Here is a 16,892-nt window from a genome sequence, read left to right on the forward strand (position 1 = left end):
TACTCAGATTTCTCTGGTGGCCGGAAGGAAATCATCAGAACGAGCTTGCCGAATTCAAGATGAAGGTGCACATCTTTGGTGCAACCTCGTCGCCGAGTGTTGCGACCTACGCACTGCAGAAGTGTGCAACTGATTTTGAAGATGACTTTGGGCATGAAGCTGCCACCACAGTGAAGAAAAATTTCTATGTGGACGACTGCCTCAAGTCAGTAGCTGATGAGGACGCAGCAGTCACTCTGTGCTCCAACTTACGAGGCATGCTGGTAAGAGGTGGTTTTCGGCTAACCAAATGGGCAAGCAATAGCAGGAAGTTACTCAACTCAATTCCTGAGGATGAGCGAGCACAAGGATTTCAAGATCTCGACTTGAACATGGACAGTTTGCCAATGGAGCGAGCGCTGGGAATCCAGTGGTGTGCCGAGACGGATCAGTTTAAGATCAAGATCAACCTCAAAGAGCGTCCGCACACCAGGAGAGGCCTGCTCTCCTTCCTGAGCTCCATCTTTGACCCTCTGGGGTTCATTGCTCCAGTGGTACTGCCCGCCAAAAGAATTCTGCAAGATCTATGTCGCCAAAGGTACAGCTGGGATGACAGCCTACCAGCTGATGTGATCAAGGAATGGACAAAGTGGACGTCAGACTTGCAACAGCTAGAGGTGTTTGGCGTGGACAGATGCATCAAATCAGAGACCTTTGGTGCGCCGGTCTTCGCTCAGCTACACCATTTTGCTGACGCAAGTGAAGACGCTTATGGAACCACAAGTTACCTTGTCCTACGCTCCTCAGCTGGAGAGACCCAATCCTCTCTAATGATGGCGAAGGCACGAGTAGCGCCCTTGAAATCCCCGACCATACCGAGGATGGAGTTAACTGCGGCCTCAGTTGCAGTCAAGATGGACAAGCTGCTGAAGAAAGAGCTTGAATTGGAACTCCACGACTCAGTATACTGGACGGATAGCACAGTTGTGCTCAAGTACTTGAACAGTGAAAGCTCCAGATTCAAGACGTTCGTGGCCAATAGGGTGTCAGCCATTCTACAGCACTCTCAGGCTTCACAATGGAGGTACGTCAATACCAGCCTGAATCCGGCGGATCACGTGTCCCGAGGCCTGGCGGTTGAAGCGTTCTTGAAATGTGAAAGCTGGCTTTCCGGACCTGAATTCCTGCGCTGCGAGGAAGACCAGTGGCCGAAGAATCCAGATCCGGGAATGATCAACATGGATGACCCAGAGGTCAAAAGGGTTCAATCTCATACTATACAAGTGAAAGATCTCAACGACCCGCTAGACCAGCTGATGTCGTACTACTCATCCTGGACGAAGCTGAAGCGCGCTGTAGCCTGGTACCTGAAATTGAAAGATCTGCTAAAAGAACTGAAGGAAAACAAAAATAAAGAACCAAACTTGTCAAACAAGGAAAGAATGGACAGATTGAAGAAAGATTACAAAGTACCAAAACTTATCTGTGAAGATTTGACAAAAGCAGAGACAGAAATTGTGAAGTACGCACAAAAGAACGGATTCCAAGAAGATCTGGAAATGCTAAAAGAACAACAAAGAGTTAAGAAAAGCAGTTCACTTCGTAAGCTGAACCCAGTGCTGCAAGATGGACTCATAAGAGTAGGAGGTAGGCTGAGCCGTGCTGCGCTTCCAGATAACTGCAAGCAGCAAGTCATCTTGCCAAAGGACTCGCACGTCACAAGGCTCGTTCTTAGACAAATTCATGAAGTAACAGCACATGCAGGAAGGAATCACATGCTGGCTCAGTTGCGACAGAGATTCTGGATCCCTGGAGCAAATGGAGCCATCAGGAGAATGTTGTCCAAGTGCGTCGACTGCAAGAAGCTGCATGGCACAGCTGGCAAGCAACTCATGGCAGACTTACCAACATGCAGAGTCCTGCCTGACGATCCTCCATTCACGCGGGTAGGCGTTGACTACTTCGGCCCATTTCTGGTGAAAAGAAGAAGAGGACATGTAAAAAGATACGGTGTCATCTTTACTTGTCTCGCAGTTCGTGCAGTGCACTTGGAAGTTGCGTCCTCGCTTGACACTGATGCATGTCTGAACGCAATCAGAAGATTCCTAGCAAGAAGAGGACAAGTCAGAGAGATGTATTCAGACAACGGGACGAACTTCAGAGCAGCTGAAAGCGAGATGAGGAAAATGATACGTGAGTGGAACACAAGCAAGATCGAAAGGCACCTGCAGCAGAAAGGTGTACAGTGGCACTTCAACCCTCCTACAGGCTCCCACCACGGAGGAACCTGGGAGCGGCTCATCCGCTCTGTGAGAAAGATTCTGAACACCACAGTGAAAGAGCAGACAATGGACGAGGAAAGTCTCCACACCCTGTTGTGCGAAGCGGAGGCCATCATAAACAGTAGGCCCATTACCAAGGCGTCTTCGGACATCAATGATTTGGAGGTCTTAACCCCTAATCACCTCCTATTACTGAAAGTCAAGCCTGAGCTGCCTCCAGGAGTGTTCAGCAAGGACGATCAGTACACAAACCGCAGATGGAGACAGGTCCAGTACCTCACGGACATATTCTGGAAGCGCTGGTGCAGGGAGTACCTCATGCAGCTCCAAGAGCGCCAGCGATGGTCAACACTTGAGAGGAATTTCACCGTCGGCGACGTGGTGCTGATCATCGACGACACATCGCCCAGAAACTCCTGGCCGCTTGGAAGGATCACAGAGGCTCTTCCAGACTGGAGGGGTTTCGTTCGGCAGGTGAAGGTCAAGACCCAGACAAACGAGCTCCTGCGACCAGTAACTAAGCTGGTCCTGCTGCAGGAGTCAGAGACTGATTAATGGACTTTCACGTATCCTTTTCATTGCTGAATGAGTGATTTAGTTATGCACTTAAGTTAAAATGTTATACAGTTTTGACTTACAGATTAAGATAATGTGTAATTGTAGTATTAGGCTCCTTGTGATTTAAGTTTTGAGTAATTGTTTCAAGGCATTGATAACAATTAGGGGCCGGAAATGTAGGAGCCTAAATGCAGTTTATTTTGGTTAGAATATTTTTTTTTTTATTATTTAAAAGGATGCAAATTCATGGGTAAGATAAATATTGTTTGTAATTTCATGATTCAAAAGGATTTATAAAGATTTAAAATACTATTTACATATGTACAGTCCATTGATATTGTGTAATTAAGATCTGACTTTTATTGTGACAATTAAAAACCCACGATTTGGGGGTGATGTTGACATGCCAGGGGAGCGTGGTCAGTAGGAATCAGAAGGAGATTGGAGCGCAATAGTTTTTTGACCTCGCCCTTCCCAGGCTCCGTTGAACTTTAAAAGAATCTTTTACTGGAAATATTTTATGTTTTTGTAATGTTGTGTTAAGTTTTCAAGTAAATAGTTAAAACGAAGAAGTGGACTCGTGGATTTATTTTTGGAGTGTTTTTTGATACAAGGGAGTCTGACGAGCGTCAAGCTAAAGCTTCAATAAGGACAGTAAGAACCTACACCTATGATAAAAATTACCTCTCTCATCTTTCTAGTAGTTTCTTTCTCCTACTTTCTGAATCAGTGGCTGACTGAATACTTTTTTGCCCTGCTGTATCAGCTCCGCTTCCCATACAGTTCTACACTTACAGACTGCATCTGTTTCTCTGCGAGGTTTATTAGTGGTTGTGATGTGTTAGTGAGCTGGGAGTGACATTGTATTGACGCACAGGTAATGTGGTAGTGAGGGTTTAGTGATGAGGTAGTGACATTTTAGTGAGGTTTTAATAAGATGGTATTGAGGTTTTAGTGATTTAGGTAGTGAGATTTTAGTGATGTACTGAAGTTTCGGTAACATGGTACTGAGGTTTTACTGATGAGCTACTGAGGTCTTATCGACATGGTAGTGAGGTTTTAGTGTTGTGGTGGTGAGGCTCTAGTGATGTGCTAGTGAGGCTTTAGTGATGAGGCAGTGAGATTTTAATGAGATGGTAATGAGGTTTTATTGATGTTGTAGTGATGTGATGGTGAGATTTTAGTGATGAGGTAGTGAGATTTTAATGAGATGGTAATGAGGTTTTATTGATGTTGTAGTGATGTGATGGTGAGATTTTAGTGATGAGGTAGTGAGGTTTTAATGATAAGGTACTGAGGTTTTAGTGATGTGGTAGTGCCATTGTAGTGATGTGGTATTGGGGTTTTAGTGATGATGTAATGAGGTTTAAGTGATGACGTAGTGAGGTTTTAATAAGATGGTACTGAGGTTTTGGTGATGTGGTGGTGAGGTTTTAGTGACGTGGTGAGGTTTTAGTGACGTGATAGTGACATTTAAGTGATGTGATAGTGAGATTTTAGTGATGAGGTAGTGAGGTTTTAATGATAAGGTACTGAGGTTTTAGTGATGAGGTACTGAGGTCTTATCGACATGGTAGCGAGGTTTTAGTGATGTGGTGGTGAGGTTTTAATAATAATGCGGTAATGACGACTGAGGCGATTTGTATCTAATTTAAATGAGTCATCTCAGTGCACTGTAGTGAGTCGTAGTGAGTTATACGGTACTGCCACATTTTCATATTTTAATTATATTGCAGATTAGACTGTATTTCAATTACACAACTACACATTAGATTGTTTCTAAATCGCTACATCAGGATGCTGTAAAGCACAGCTGTAGTTTGCAGTATTGATCTTCTGTATGTTTAATGCTGTAATAATGTGAAAGTGTGAACATTTAACGCACCAATCGAGACTCCCTGTGGTATCAGATGGAGCAGAGTTTGGATTGGCTGGATCTGTCCTGGATATCTAAAGTGTTTCTGAGTGTGATGGCGGTGTTTTCAGAGCAGAATGAATGTTTGTTTTAAACACAGCATATTACCCACACAGCAGGGGGAGTGGGGGGGTCTCTGCATAAACATTGTAATCTCTCAGTGCGTCTGTGAGCGAGAGCAGACTCATTCATCTCTGTAATAGTGATAGATCTCCCTGTTCTCTCTCTCCCAAAAACACAGCACCGCTCGCGCTGCAGGATCCAGCAATTATTATACTTTAATTACTGTACTGATTTCAGCTCAGCCTCAGCTCCATCTGTCAGCGCTCTCCCTCTCTACCTCTCTATTCTCTCCATCACGCATCTCTCTCTCTCTACCTCTCTATTCTCCCCATCCCTCATCTCTCTCTCTCTCTACCTCTCTATTCTCTCCATCACGCATCTCTCTCTGTGTCTCTCTACCTCTCTATTCTCTCCATCACGCATCTCTCTCTCTACCTCTCTATTCTCTCCATCACGCATCTCTCTCTCTCTCTCTACCTCTCTATTCTCTCCATCACGCATCTCTCTCTGTCTCTCCATCACTCATCCCTCTCTATTCTCCCCATCACTCATCTCTCTCTCTGTGTCTCTCTACCTCTCTATTCTCTCCATCACGCATCTCTCTGTGTCTCTCTACCTCTCTATTCTCTCCATCACTCATCTCTCTCTCTGTGTCTCTCTACCTCTCTATTCTCTCCATCACTCATCTCTCTCTGTGTCTTTCTAACTCTCTATTCTTTACATCACTCATCTCTCTCTGTGTCTCTCTACCTCTCTATTCTCTCCATCACTCATCTCTCTCTGTGTCTCTCTACCTCTCTATTCTCTCCATCACTCATCTCTCTCTGTGTCTCTCTACCTCTCTATTCTCTCCATCACTCATCTCTCTCTGTGTCTCTCTACCTCTCTATTCTCTCCATCACTCATCTCTCTCTGTGTCTCTCTACCTCTCTATTCTCTCCATCACTCATCTCTCTCTGTGTCTCTCTACCTCTCTATTCTCTCCATCACTCATCTCTCTCTGTGTCTCTCTACCTCTCTATTCTCTCCATCACTCATCTCTCTCTGTGTCTCTCTACCTCTCTATTCTCTCCATCACTCATCTCTCTGTGTCTCTCTACCTCTCTATTCTCTCCATCACGCATCTCTCTGTGTCTCTCTACCTCTCTATTCTCTCCATCACTCATCTCTCTCTGTGTCTCTCTACCTCTCTATTCTCTCCATCACTCATCTCTCTCTGTGTCTCTCTACCTCTCTATTCTCTCCATCACTCATCTCTCTCTGTGTCTCTCTACCTCTCTATTCTCTCCATCACTCATCTCTCTCTGTGTCTCTCTACCTCTCTATTCTCTCCATCACTCCACTCTGTGTGTCTCTCTCTCTGTGTCTCTCTACCTCTCTATTCTCTCCATCACTCCACTCTGTGTGTCTCTCTCTCTGTGTCTCTCTACCTCTCTATTCTCTCCATCACTCCACTCTGTGTGTCTCTCTCTCTGTGTCTCTCTACCTCTCTATTCTCTCCTTCGCTCATCTCTCTCTGTGTCTCTCTACCTCTCTATTCTCTCCATCACTCATCTCTCTCTGTGTCTCTCTACCTCTCTATTCTCTCCATCACTCATCTCTCTCTGTGTCTCTCTACCTCTCTATTCTCCCCATCACTCATCTCTCTCTGTGTCTCTCTACCTCTCTATTCTCTCCATCACTCATCTCTCTCTGTGTCTCTCTACCTCTCTATTCTCTCCATCACTCATCTCTCTCTGTGTCTCTCTACCTCTCTATTCTCTCCATCACGCATATCTCTCTGTGTCTCTCTACCTCTCTATTCTCTCCATCACTCATCTCTCTCTGTGTCTCTCTACCTCTCTATTCTCTCCATCACTCATCTCTCTCTGTGTCTCTCTACCTCTCTATTCTCTCCATCACTCATCTCTCTCTGTGTCTCTCTACCTCTCTATTCTCTCCATCACTCATCTCTCTCTGTGTCTCTCTACCTCTCTATTCTCTCCATCACTCATCTCTCTCTGTGTCTCTCTACCTCTCTATTCTCTCCATCACTCATCTCTCTCTGTGTCTCTCTACCTCTCTATTCTCTCCATCACTCATCTCTCTCTGTGTCTCTCTACCTCTCTATTCTCTCCATCACTCATCTCTCTCTGTGTCTCTCTACCTCTCTATTCTCTCCATCACTCATCTCTCTCTGTGTCTCTCTACCTCTCTATTCTCTCCATCACTCATCTCTCTCTGTGTCTCTCTACCTCTCTATTCTCCCCATCACTCATCTCTCTCTGTGTCTCTCTACCTCTCTATTCTCTCCATCACTCATCTCTCTCTGTGTCTCTCTACCTCTCTATTCTCTCCATCACTCATCTCTCTCTGTGTCTCTCTACCTCTCTATTCTCTCCATCACTCATCTCTCTCTGTGTCTCTCTACCTCTCTATTCTCTCCATCACGCATCTCTCTCTGTGTCTCTCTACCTCTCTATTCTCTCCATCACGCATCTCTCTCTGTGTCTCTCTACCTCTCTATTCTCTCCATCACTCATCTCTCTCTGTGTCTCTCTACCTCTCTATTCTCTCCATCACTCATCTCTCTCTGTGTCTCTCTACCTCTCTATTCTCTCCATCACTCATCTCTCTCTGTGTCTCTCTACCTCTCTATTCTCTCCATCACTCATCTCTCTCTGTGTCTCTCTACCTCTCTATTCTCTCCATCACTCATCTCTCTCTGTGTCTCTCTACCTCTCTATTCTCTCCATCGCTCATCTCTCTCTGTGTCTCTCTACCTCTCTATTCTCTCCATCGCTCATCTCTCTCTGTGTCTCTCTACCTCTCTATTCTCTCCATCACTCATCTCTCTCTGTGTCTCTCTACCTCTCTATTCTCTCCATCACTCATCTCTCTCTGTGTCTCTCTACCTCTCTATTCTCTCCATCACTCATCTCTCTCTGTGTCTCTCTACCTCTCTATTCTCTCCATCACTCATCTCTCTCTGTGTCTCTCTACCTCTCTATTCTCTCCATCACTCATCTCTCTCTGTGTCTCTCTACCTCTCTATTCTCCCCATCACTCATCTCTCTCTGTGTCTCTCTACCTCTCTATTCTCTCCATCACGCATCTCTCTCTCTCTCTACCTCTCTATTCTCCCCATCACTCATCTCTCTCTGTGTCTCTCTACCTCTCTATTCTCCCCATCACTCATCTCTCTCTGTGTCTCTCTACCTCTCTATTCTCTCCATCACGCATCTCTCTCTCTCTCTACCTCTCTATTCTCTCCATCACACATCTCTCTCTGTGTCTCTCTACCTCTCTATTCTCTCCATCACATCTCTCTCTGTGTCTCTCTACCTCTCTATTCTCTCCATCACTCCACTCTGTGTGTCTCTCTCTCTGTGTCTCTCTACCTCTCTATTCTCTCCATCGCTCATCTCTCTCTGTGTCTTTCTACCTCTCTATTCTCTCCATCACTCATCTCTCTCTGTGTCTCTCTACCTCTCTATTCTCTCCATCACTCATCTCTCTCTGTGTCTCTCTACCTCTCTATTCTCTCCATCACTCACCTCTCTCTCCCTCCCCCCTCTCCTTTAGGTGTTGAGTATATGGGAGGGAACCACTAACGTTCTGTCTCTGGATGTTCTGCGCTCCATCTCTAAGTCCTCAGGGCTGGTGCTGCAGGCGTTCTTCTCTGACGTGGAGGTGAGATAACGCTCTGTCTCTTGGATCTTATCTGAAAGCGGATATTACAGAACAAATTACAGATCCGGGGGCGGGGGCGGGGTCAGGCCCGGCTGCCTGTCAGCTCTGGTCTGGAAAAATCATGGATCCGCTCCGTCTCCGACTGCAGCAACATCATAACGAGCTCCACAGAGGAAAGCCTCATCAGAGCGGAGCGGCTCGCATTAATATGCTAATTGATTAACGAGGCTAGTTAGCCCTGTTATTGTAGAGCTCGGTCAGGTGTGTAATTATCTGATGCTAATTACGTTACTCGTTTAGCAGTTAGCAGTGAAGTCTGAGAATAAGCTTTACGTCTCGGTTCGACTCTCCTGTGGGAATAATTATTAAAATATTACAAAAGTACTGAGGGGTGAGGAATCAGTGAAATCTGTCTAAGATGCTGTCAAAAGTTTAATATTTCAGTTTGAGGGGCGTCCCAATCCAATTTAGTCCTCAAATCCGATCTGAGTACTTTAATGTTGAGTGACGGCTGATCCCCATTCAGTACTTTAATGTTGAGTATCTGATTTGATTTCAGTACTTTAATGTTGAGTATCTGATTTGATCTCAGTACTTTAATGTTGAGTATCTGATTTGATTTCAGTACTTTAATGTTGAGTATCTGATTTGATTTCAGTACTTTAATGTTGAGTATCTGATTTGATCTCAGTACTTTAATGTTGAGTATCTGATTTGATCTCAGTACTTTAATGTTGAGTATCTGATTTGATTTCAGTACTTTAATGTTGAGTATCTGATTTGATCTCAGTACTTTAATGTTGAGTATCTGATTTGATCCGAGTACATTAATGTTGAGTAACTGATTTGATCTCAGTACTTTAATGTTGAGTATCTGATTTGATTTCAGTACTTTAATGTTGAGTATCTGATTTGATCTCAGTACTTTGAGTATCTGATTTGATTTCAGTACTTTGAGTATCTGATTTGATCTCAGTACTTTAATGTTGAGTATCTGATTTGATCTCAGTTCTTTAATGTTGAGTAACTGATTTGATCTCAGTACTTTAATGTTGAGTATCTGATTTGATTTCAGTACTTTAATGTTGAGTATCTGATTTGATTTCAGTACTTTAATGTTGAGTATCTGATTTGATCTCAGTACTTTGAGTATCTGATTTGATTTCAGTACTTTGAGTATCTGATTTGATCTCAGTACTTTAATGTTGAGTATCTGATTTGATCTCAGTTCTTTAATGTTGAGTAACTGATTTGATCTCAGTTCTTTAATGTTGAGTATCTGATTTGATTTCAGTACTTTAATTTTGAGTATCTGATTTGATTTCAGTACTTTGAGTATCTGATTTGATTTCAGTACTTTAATGTTGAGTATCTGATTTGATCTCAGTACTTTAATGTTGAGTATCTGATTTGATTTCAGTACTTTAATGTTGAGTATCTGATTTGATTTCAGTACTTTGAGTATCTGATTTGATTTCAGTACTTTAATGTTGAGTATCTGATTTGATCTCAGTACTTTAATGTTGAGTATCTGATTTGATTTCAGTACTTTGAGTATCTGATTTGATCTCAGTACTTTAATGTTGAGTATCTGATTTGATTTCAGTACTTTAATGTTGAGTATCTGATTTGATCTCAGTTCTTTAATGTTGAGTAACTGATTTGATCTCAGTACTTTAATGTTGAGTATCTGATTTGATTTCAGTACTTTAATGTTGAGTATCTGATTTGATCTCAGTACTTTGAGTATCTGATTTGATCTCAGTACTTTGAGTATCTGATTTGATCTCAGTACTTTGAGTATCTGATTTGATTTCAGTACTTTAATGTTGAGTATCTGATTTGATCTCAGTTCTTTAATGTTGAGTATCTGATTTGATCTCAGTACTTTAATGTTGAGTATCTGATTTGATCTCAATAATTTAATGTTGATCATCTGATTTGATCTCAGTACTTTAATGTTGATCATCTGATTTGATCTCAGTACTTTAATGTTGAGTATCTGATTTGATCTCATTACTTTAATGTTGAGTATCTGATTTGATCTCAGTTCTTTAATCTTGAGTATCTGATTTGATCTCAGTGCTTTAATGTTGAGTATCTGATTTGATCTCAGTGCTTTAATGTTGAGTATCTGATTTGATCTCAGTGCTTTAATGTTGAGTATCTGATTTGATCTCAGTACTTTAATGTTGAGTATCTGATTTGATCTCAGTGCTTTAATGTTGAGTATCTGATTTGATTTCAGTACTTTAATGTTGAGTATCTGATTTGATCTCAGTACTTTGAGTATCTGATTTGATCTCAGTACTTTAATGTTGAGTATCTGATTTGATTTCAGTACTTTAATGTTGAGTATCTGATTTGATTTCAGTACTTTAATGTTGAGTATCTGATTTGATCTCAGTTCTTTAATGTTGAGTATCTGATTTGATCTCAGTACTTTAATGTTGAGTATCTGATTTGATCTCAGTTCTTTAATGTTGAGTATCTGATTTGATCTCAGTACTTTAATGTTGAGTATCTGATTTGATCTCAGTACTTTAATTTTGAGTATCTGATTTGATTTCAGTACTTTAATTTTGAGTATCTGATTTGATTTCAGTACTTTAATGTTGAGTATCTGATTTGATCTCAGTACTTTAATGTTGAGTATCTGATTTGATCTCAGTACTTTAATGTTGAGTATCTGATTTGATTTCAGTACTTTAATGTTGAGTATCTGATTTGATCTCAGTTCTTTAATGTTGAGTATCTGATTTGATCTCAGTACTTTAATGTTGAGTATCTGATTTGATTTCAGTACTTTAATTTTGAGTATCTGATTTGATTTCAGTACTTTAATTTTGAGTATCTGATTTGATTTCAGTACTTTAATGTTGAGTATCTGATTTGATTTCAGTACTTTAATGTTGAGTATCTGATTTGATTTCAGTACTTTGAGTATCTGATTTGATCTCAGTACTTTAATGTTGAGTATCTGATTTGATTTCAGTTCTTTAATGTTGAGTAACTGATTTGATCTCAGTACTTTAATGTTGAGTATCTGATTTGATTTCAGTACTTTAATGTTGAGTATCTGATTTGATCTCAGTACTTTAATGTTGAGTATCTGATTTGATTTCAGTACTTTAATGTTGAGTATCTGATTTGATCTCAGTTCTTTAATGTTGAGTATCTGATTTGATCTCAGTACTTTAATGTTGAGTATCTGATTTGATCTCAATAATTTAATGTTGATCATCTGATTTGATCTCAGTACTTTAATGTTGATCATCTGATTTGATCTCAGTACTTTAATGTTGAGTATCTGATTTGATCTCATTACTTTAATGTTGAGTATCTGATTTGATCTCAGTTCTTTAATGTTCATCATCTGATTTGATCTCAGTTCTTTAATCTTGAGTATCTGATTTGATCTCAGTTCTTTAATCTTGAGTATCTGATTTGATCTCAGTGCTTTAATGTTGAGTATCTGATTTGATCTCAGTACTTTAATGTTGAGTATCTGATTTGATCTCAGTGCTTTAATGTTGAGTATCTGATTTGATCTCAGTACTTTAATGTTGAGTATCTGATTTGATCCGAGTACTTTAATCTTGAGTATCTGATTTGATCTCAGTACTTTAATCTTGAGTATCTGATTTGATCTCAGTTCTTGAATGTGGAGTATCTGATTTGATCTCAGTACTTTAATGTTGAGTATCGGCTGATGGCAATCCGATGTGTTTATCTGTCCAGGAGCGTCTGCGTTCAGCAGGTCCTGCTGTGGCTCCTGCTGTAGCCTCTCTCAGCTCATCCCTCCACGACCTGGCCAAGTCCATCCAGACAGTGGCATCATGGAAACCAGCTAGCCTGCAGCTCGCAGCACGGGACCTGTCATACAGCCTGGCTCGCGTCTACATGGGTAACATCATATACATACATGATGCATATGATCCACACAGTCGCTCTGACAGATTGTAATACACTACAGGAAGCGTAGGGGGCGATACGGCTTCTACTGTTTCATTTAAAAAGCTCTATAATGTTCATATGATCCACACAGTCGCTCTGACAGACTGTAATACACTACAGGAAGCGTAGGGGGCGATACGGCTTCTACTGTTTCATTTAAAAAGCTCTATAATGTTCATATGATCCACACAGTCGCTCTGACAGACTGTAATACACTACAGGAAGCGTAGGGGGCGATACAGCTTCTACTGTTTCATTTAAAAAGCTCTATAATGTTCATATGATCCACACAGTCGCTCTGACAGACTGTAATACACTACAGGAAGCGTAGGGGGCGATACGGCTTCTACTGTTTCATTTAAAAAGCTCTATAATGTTCATATGATCCACACAGTCGCTCTGACAGACTGTAATACACTACAGGAAGCGTAGGGGGCGATACGGCTTCTACTGTTTCATTTAAAAAGCTCTATAATGTTCATATGATCCACACAGTCGCTCTGACAGACTGTAATACACTACAGGAAGCGTAGGGGGCGATACGGCTTCTACTGTTTCATTTAAAAAGCTCTATAATGTTCATATGATCCACACAGTCGCTCTGACAGACTGTAATACACTACAGGAAGCGTAGGGGGCGATACGGCTTCTACTGTTTCATTTAAAAAGCTCTATAATGTTCATATGATCCACACAGTCGCTCTGACAGACTGTAATACACTACAGGAAGCGTAGGGGGCGATACGGCTTCTACTGTTTCATTTAAAAAGCTCTATAATGTTCATATGATCCACACAGTCGCTCTGACAGACTGTAATACACTACAGGAAGCGTAGGGGGCGATGCGGCTTCTACTGTTTCATTTAAAAAGCTCTATAATGTTCATATGATCCACACAGTCGCTCTGACAGACTGTAATACACTACAGGAAGCGTAGGGGGCGATACGGCTTCTACTGTTTCATTTAAAAAGCTCTATAATGTTCATATGATCCACACAGTCGCTCTGACAGACTGTAATACACTACAGGAAGCGTAGGGGGCGATACGGCTTCTACTGTTTCATTTAAAAAGCTCTATAATGTTCATATGATCCACACAGTCGATCTGACAGACTGTAATACACTACAGGAAGCGTAGGGGGCGATACGGCTTCTACTGTTTCATTTAAAAAGCTCTCTAATGTTCATATGATCCACACAGTCGCTCTGACAGACTGTAATACACTACAGGAAGCGTAGGGGGCGATGCGGCTTCTACTGTTTCATTTAAAAAGCTCTATAATGTTCATATGATCCACACAGTCGCTCTGACAGACTGTAATACACTACAGGAAGCGTAGGGGGCGATACGGCTTCTACTGTTTCATTTAAAAAGCTCTATAATGTTCATATGATCCACACAGTCGCTCTGACAGACTGTAATACACTACAGGAAGCGTAGGGGGCGATACGGCTTCTACTGTTTCATTTAAAAAGCTCTATAATGTTCATATGATCCACACAGTCGCTCTGACAGACTGTAATACACTACAGGAAGCGTAGGGGGCGATACGGCTTCTACTCTTTCATTTAAAAAGCTCTATAATGTTCATATGATCCACACAGTCGCTCTGACAGACTGTAATACACTACAGGAAGCGTAGGGGGCGATACGGCTTCTACTGTTTCATTTAAAAAGCTCTATAATGTTCATATGATCCACACAGTCGCTCTGACAGACTGTAATACACTACAGGAAGCGTAGGGGGCGATACGGCTTCTACTGTTTCATTTAAAAAGCTCTATAATGTTCATATGATCCACACAGTCGCTCTGACAGACTGTCATACACTACAGGAAGCGTAGGGGGCGATATGGCTTCTACTGTTTCATTTAAAAAGCTCTATAATGTTCATATGATCCACACAGTCGCTCTGACAGACTGTAATACACTACAGGAAGCGTAGGGGGCGATACGGCTTCTACTGTTTCATTTAAAAAGCTCTATAATGTTCATATGATCCACACAGTCGCTCTGACAGACTGTAATACACTACAGGAAGCGTAGGGGGCGATACGGCTTCTACTGTTTCATTTAAAAAGCTCTATAATGTTCATGTGATCCACACAGTCGCTCTGACAGACTGTAATACACTACAGGAAGCGTAGGGGGCGATACGGCTTCTACTGTTTCATTTAAAAAGCTCTATAATGTTCATGTGATCCACACAGTCGCTCTGACAGACTGTAATACACTACAGGAAGCGTAGGGGGCGATACGGCTTCTACTGCTTCATTTAAAAAGCTCTGTAATGTTCATATGATCCACACAGTCGCTCTGACAGACTGTAATACACTAAAATATTCTATATTAATGCAGTTATCTGATATGCTTCTGGTGTCAAAGTGCATCACAATAAATGAATCTTTATTATTTGCAGGTTTTCATGTATAATATTAATTCAGGTGTTCTGTTTTGTTTATTTAATACCTATTTCTGGGTTATGACATCAGGGTTTATGGACTTTATGGACATTAGCTAGCTGGCTATCACAGTCACACTTACATTTGGGCTGCTTTTGGTTGGGGTGGATAAATAAGGTACAGATGTCATTTCATGCTGTGCTCCTCAGTTTGCAGCTTTTCCTTGCCTCGTCTTAATCCCCTGTACATTGTTTGTGTAATTATCGTCACTGTTTAGATGTAATTCTGAACATTTTTGACTGGTTTGTGTTTTACCTGCTCATAGTTATCCAGATTTGTCTGAATCTGCCTCTGTTACCCTGAACGACTCGCCCGTTTAAGTGTGTTAGGTCCTCCAGAGCGTGTTCGGTGGTGTGTACAGTCTGCGGAGAGTGCCCGAGGCTGGAAGTTGACATATGCAGGAATAAATGCGTGCTGTGTTGTGTTGTGCAGGAGTTCTGCTGGTGGATCACGCGTCGTGGGAAGGATCCTCTCCTGCTGATGTCTGCGCCGCTCTGAGGTAGAGAGAGTCGAGCAGCAGCTGCAGTAATGCCTCTATTAATGAGCCATCGGCGCGTCTCCGCAGATCAATAACTAGAACAATAAACGCAATGAACACAGATCAATAGGCTTAAACAGCGCCGCGGATAAATGAGCACCAGGGCTTTTGTTGTGCATCATACACGCCCGGACAATATCACCACATAAACACTTAATAAAGACAGACATTATAGTCTGGATATCTGCGCCCTCAGATTTATTGAGGGCTCGTGGTGTTAAACGCCTCGTAAAGCAGCAGTGGAGCTTCAGCAGCGCTGAGGATGTGTATATAGTCCACATAAAAACCACCGTGGAGGCTGAGTCTGAGCTCTGTACTACAGTCTAATTCTAAACAGGGTGGAGCTCAACAGAGGCGCCGCGATACGATATCAGTAAACTTTATTATCAAGATACTTCATTCACAATACTGTATTATCACAATACCTGATCATAACAATACTTCATCCACATTACACTATGATACCTGATTATTATGATACTGGATCCAGTACAGCTGATATGTCCATTAATGTGTGCTACAGGTGGTGTGAGGGTGACCTTTGCCCTGTGGTCAGCGGAGTGGCCCGAGACTGTTACAGTGCCGAAACTACAGGGATGGACGCTGTTGTGGTTTATGAAGGCTTGGAGGAAACAATGTAATCATACAGACACAGAGGAGACCCACGGTAGAGCTGTAGGACTGTTAATCAAACCCAGATCAGCGGTAATTAGTTCCACAGCTCAGTGTACAAAGAGCTGTACGTATATATATATGTGTGTGTGTGTGTGTGTGTGTGTGTGTGTGTGTGTATATATATATATATATATATATATATATATATATATATATATATAATATACCCACGCAGCATAATGCAAATGTATCATGTTATCCATACAAAAATATTACTTTACAAATGAAAAGGGTCTTTTTTTAATATGAAAATTTTAATAATAATAAACTATAAGTTCACAAATCAAGACTTATGAATAAAGCGGTTCATTTGAGCAGAACATCTTTACTGGTTTTCTTTATTGTGTTTTCATTAGTGGTGGTAATGTGTTAATAATGAGTCAACATGATAAAATGATTGATTTTGGCACGTTTTCCTAGTTTGATCCTTGAGACTGAAACGCTCTCATTCAGACACAGGTTTCAACGGTAAGACGTTCCACTGTCGGCTCTCCAGATGAAACTGTTATTTCCAGCTGCTGCGGTGCCGTGAGTTTGTTTATCGCCGAGGAACGTCGGGTCTACAGGAAGGAGAACTCCTCACTGCAGTAGCAGTAAAGCACAGACACTCGCAGGAGAACTGTGGGTAAATCAACCAACAGCAAACTAACAACAGCAGCAGCTTGGTGGAGCTTCGGTTTCCCTCAAGAACCTCCACTGAAACAAGAACCCACAAGCTGAGCGAAGGAGAGCGAGAGATATGATCATGGAGGAGCTGAACCATATATATATATATATATATATATATGC

At 41.7% G+C, this 16,892-nt stretch overlaps 1 protein-coding gene across 3 annotated transcripts in view; it reads left to right on the forward strand.

The window, feature by feature from the left end:
• The window catches only part of LOC108413824 (acyl-CoA dehydrogenase family member 11-like), a 45,225-nt gene extending 29,012 nt beyond the window's left edge, over positions 1-16,213 (forward strand). For all 3 annotated transcript variants that reach the window (XM_017686500.2, XM_017686499.2, XM_017686498.2), the window contains 4 exons: positions 8,362-8,469; positions 12,211-12,376; positions 15,323-15,389; positions 15,952-16,213. In XM_017686500.2, coding sequence (XP_017541989.2) covers positions 8,362-8,469; positions 12,211-12,376; positions 15,323-15,389; positions 15,952-16,069 — 459 coding nt within the window. In that variant the 3' untranslated portion in view covers positions 16,070-16,213. The remainder of the gene's footprint in view (positions 1-8,361; positions 8,470-12,210; positions 12,377-15,322; positions 15,390-15,951) is intronic.
• Positions 16,214-16,892: the final 679 nt, after the last annotated feature.

Source organism: Pygocentrus nattereri, chromosome 12 (genome assembly GCF_015220715.1).
Source record: "Pygocentrus nattereri isolate fPygNat1 chromosome 12, fPygNat1.pri, whole genome shotgun sequence".
Classification (NCBI taxonomy): domain Eukaryota; kingdom Metazoa; phylum Chordata; class Actinopteri; order Characiformes; family Serrasalmidae; genus Pygocentrus; species Pygocentrus nattereri.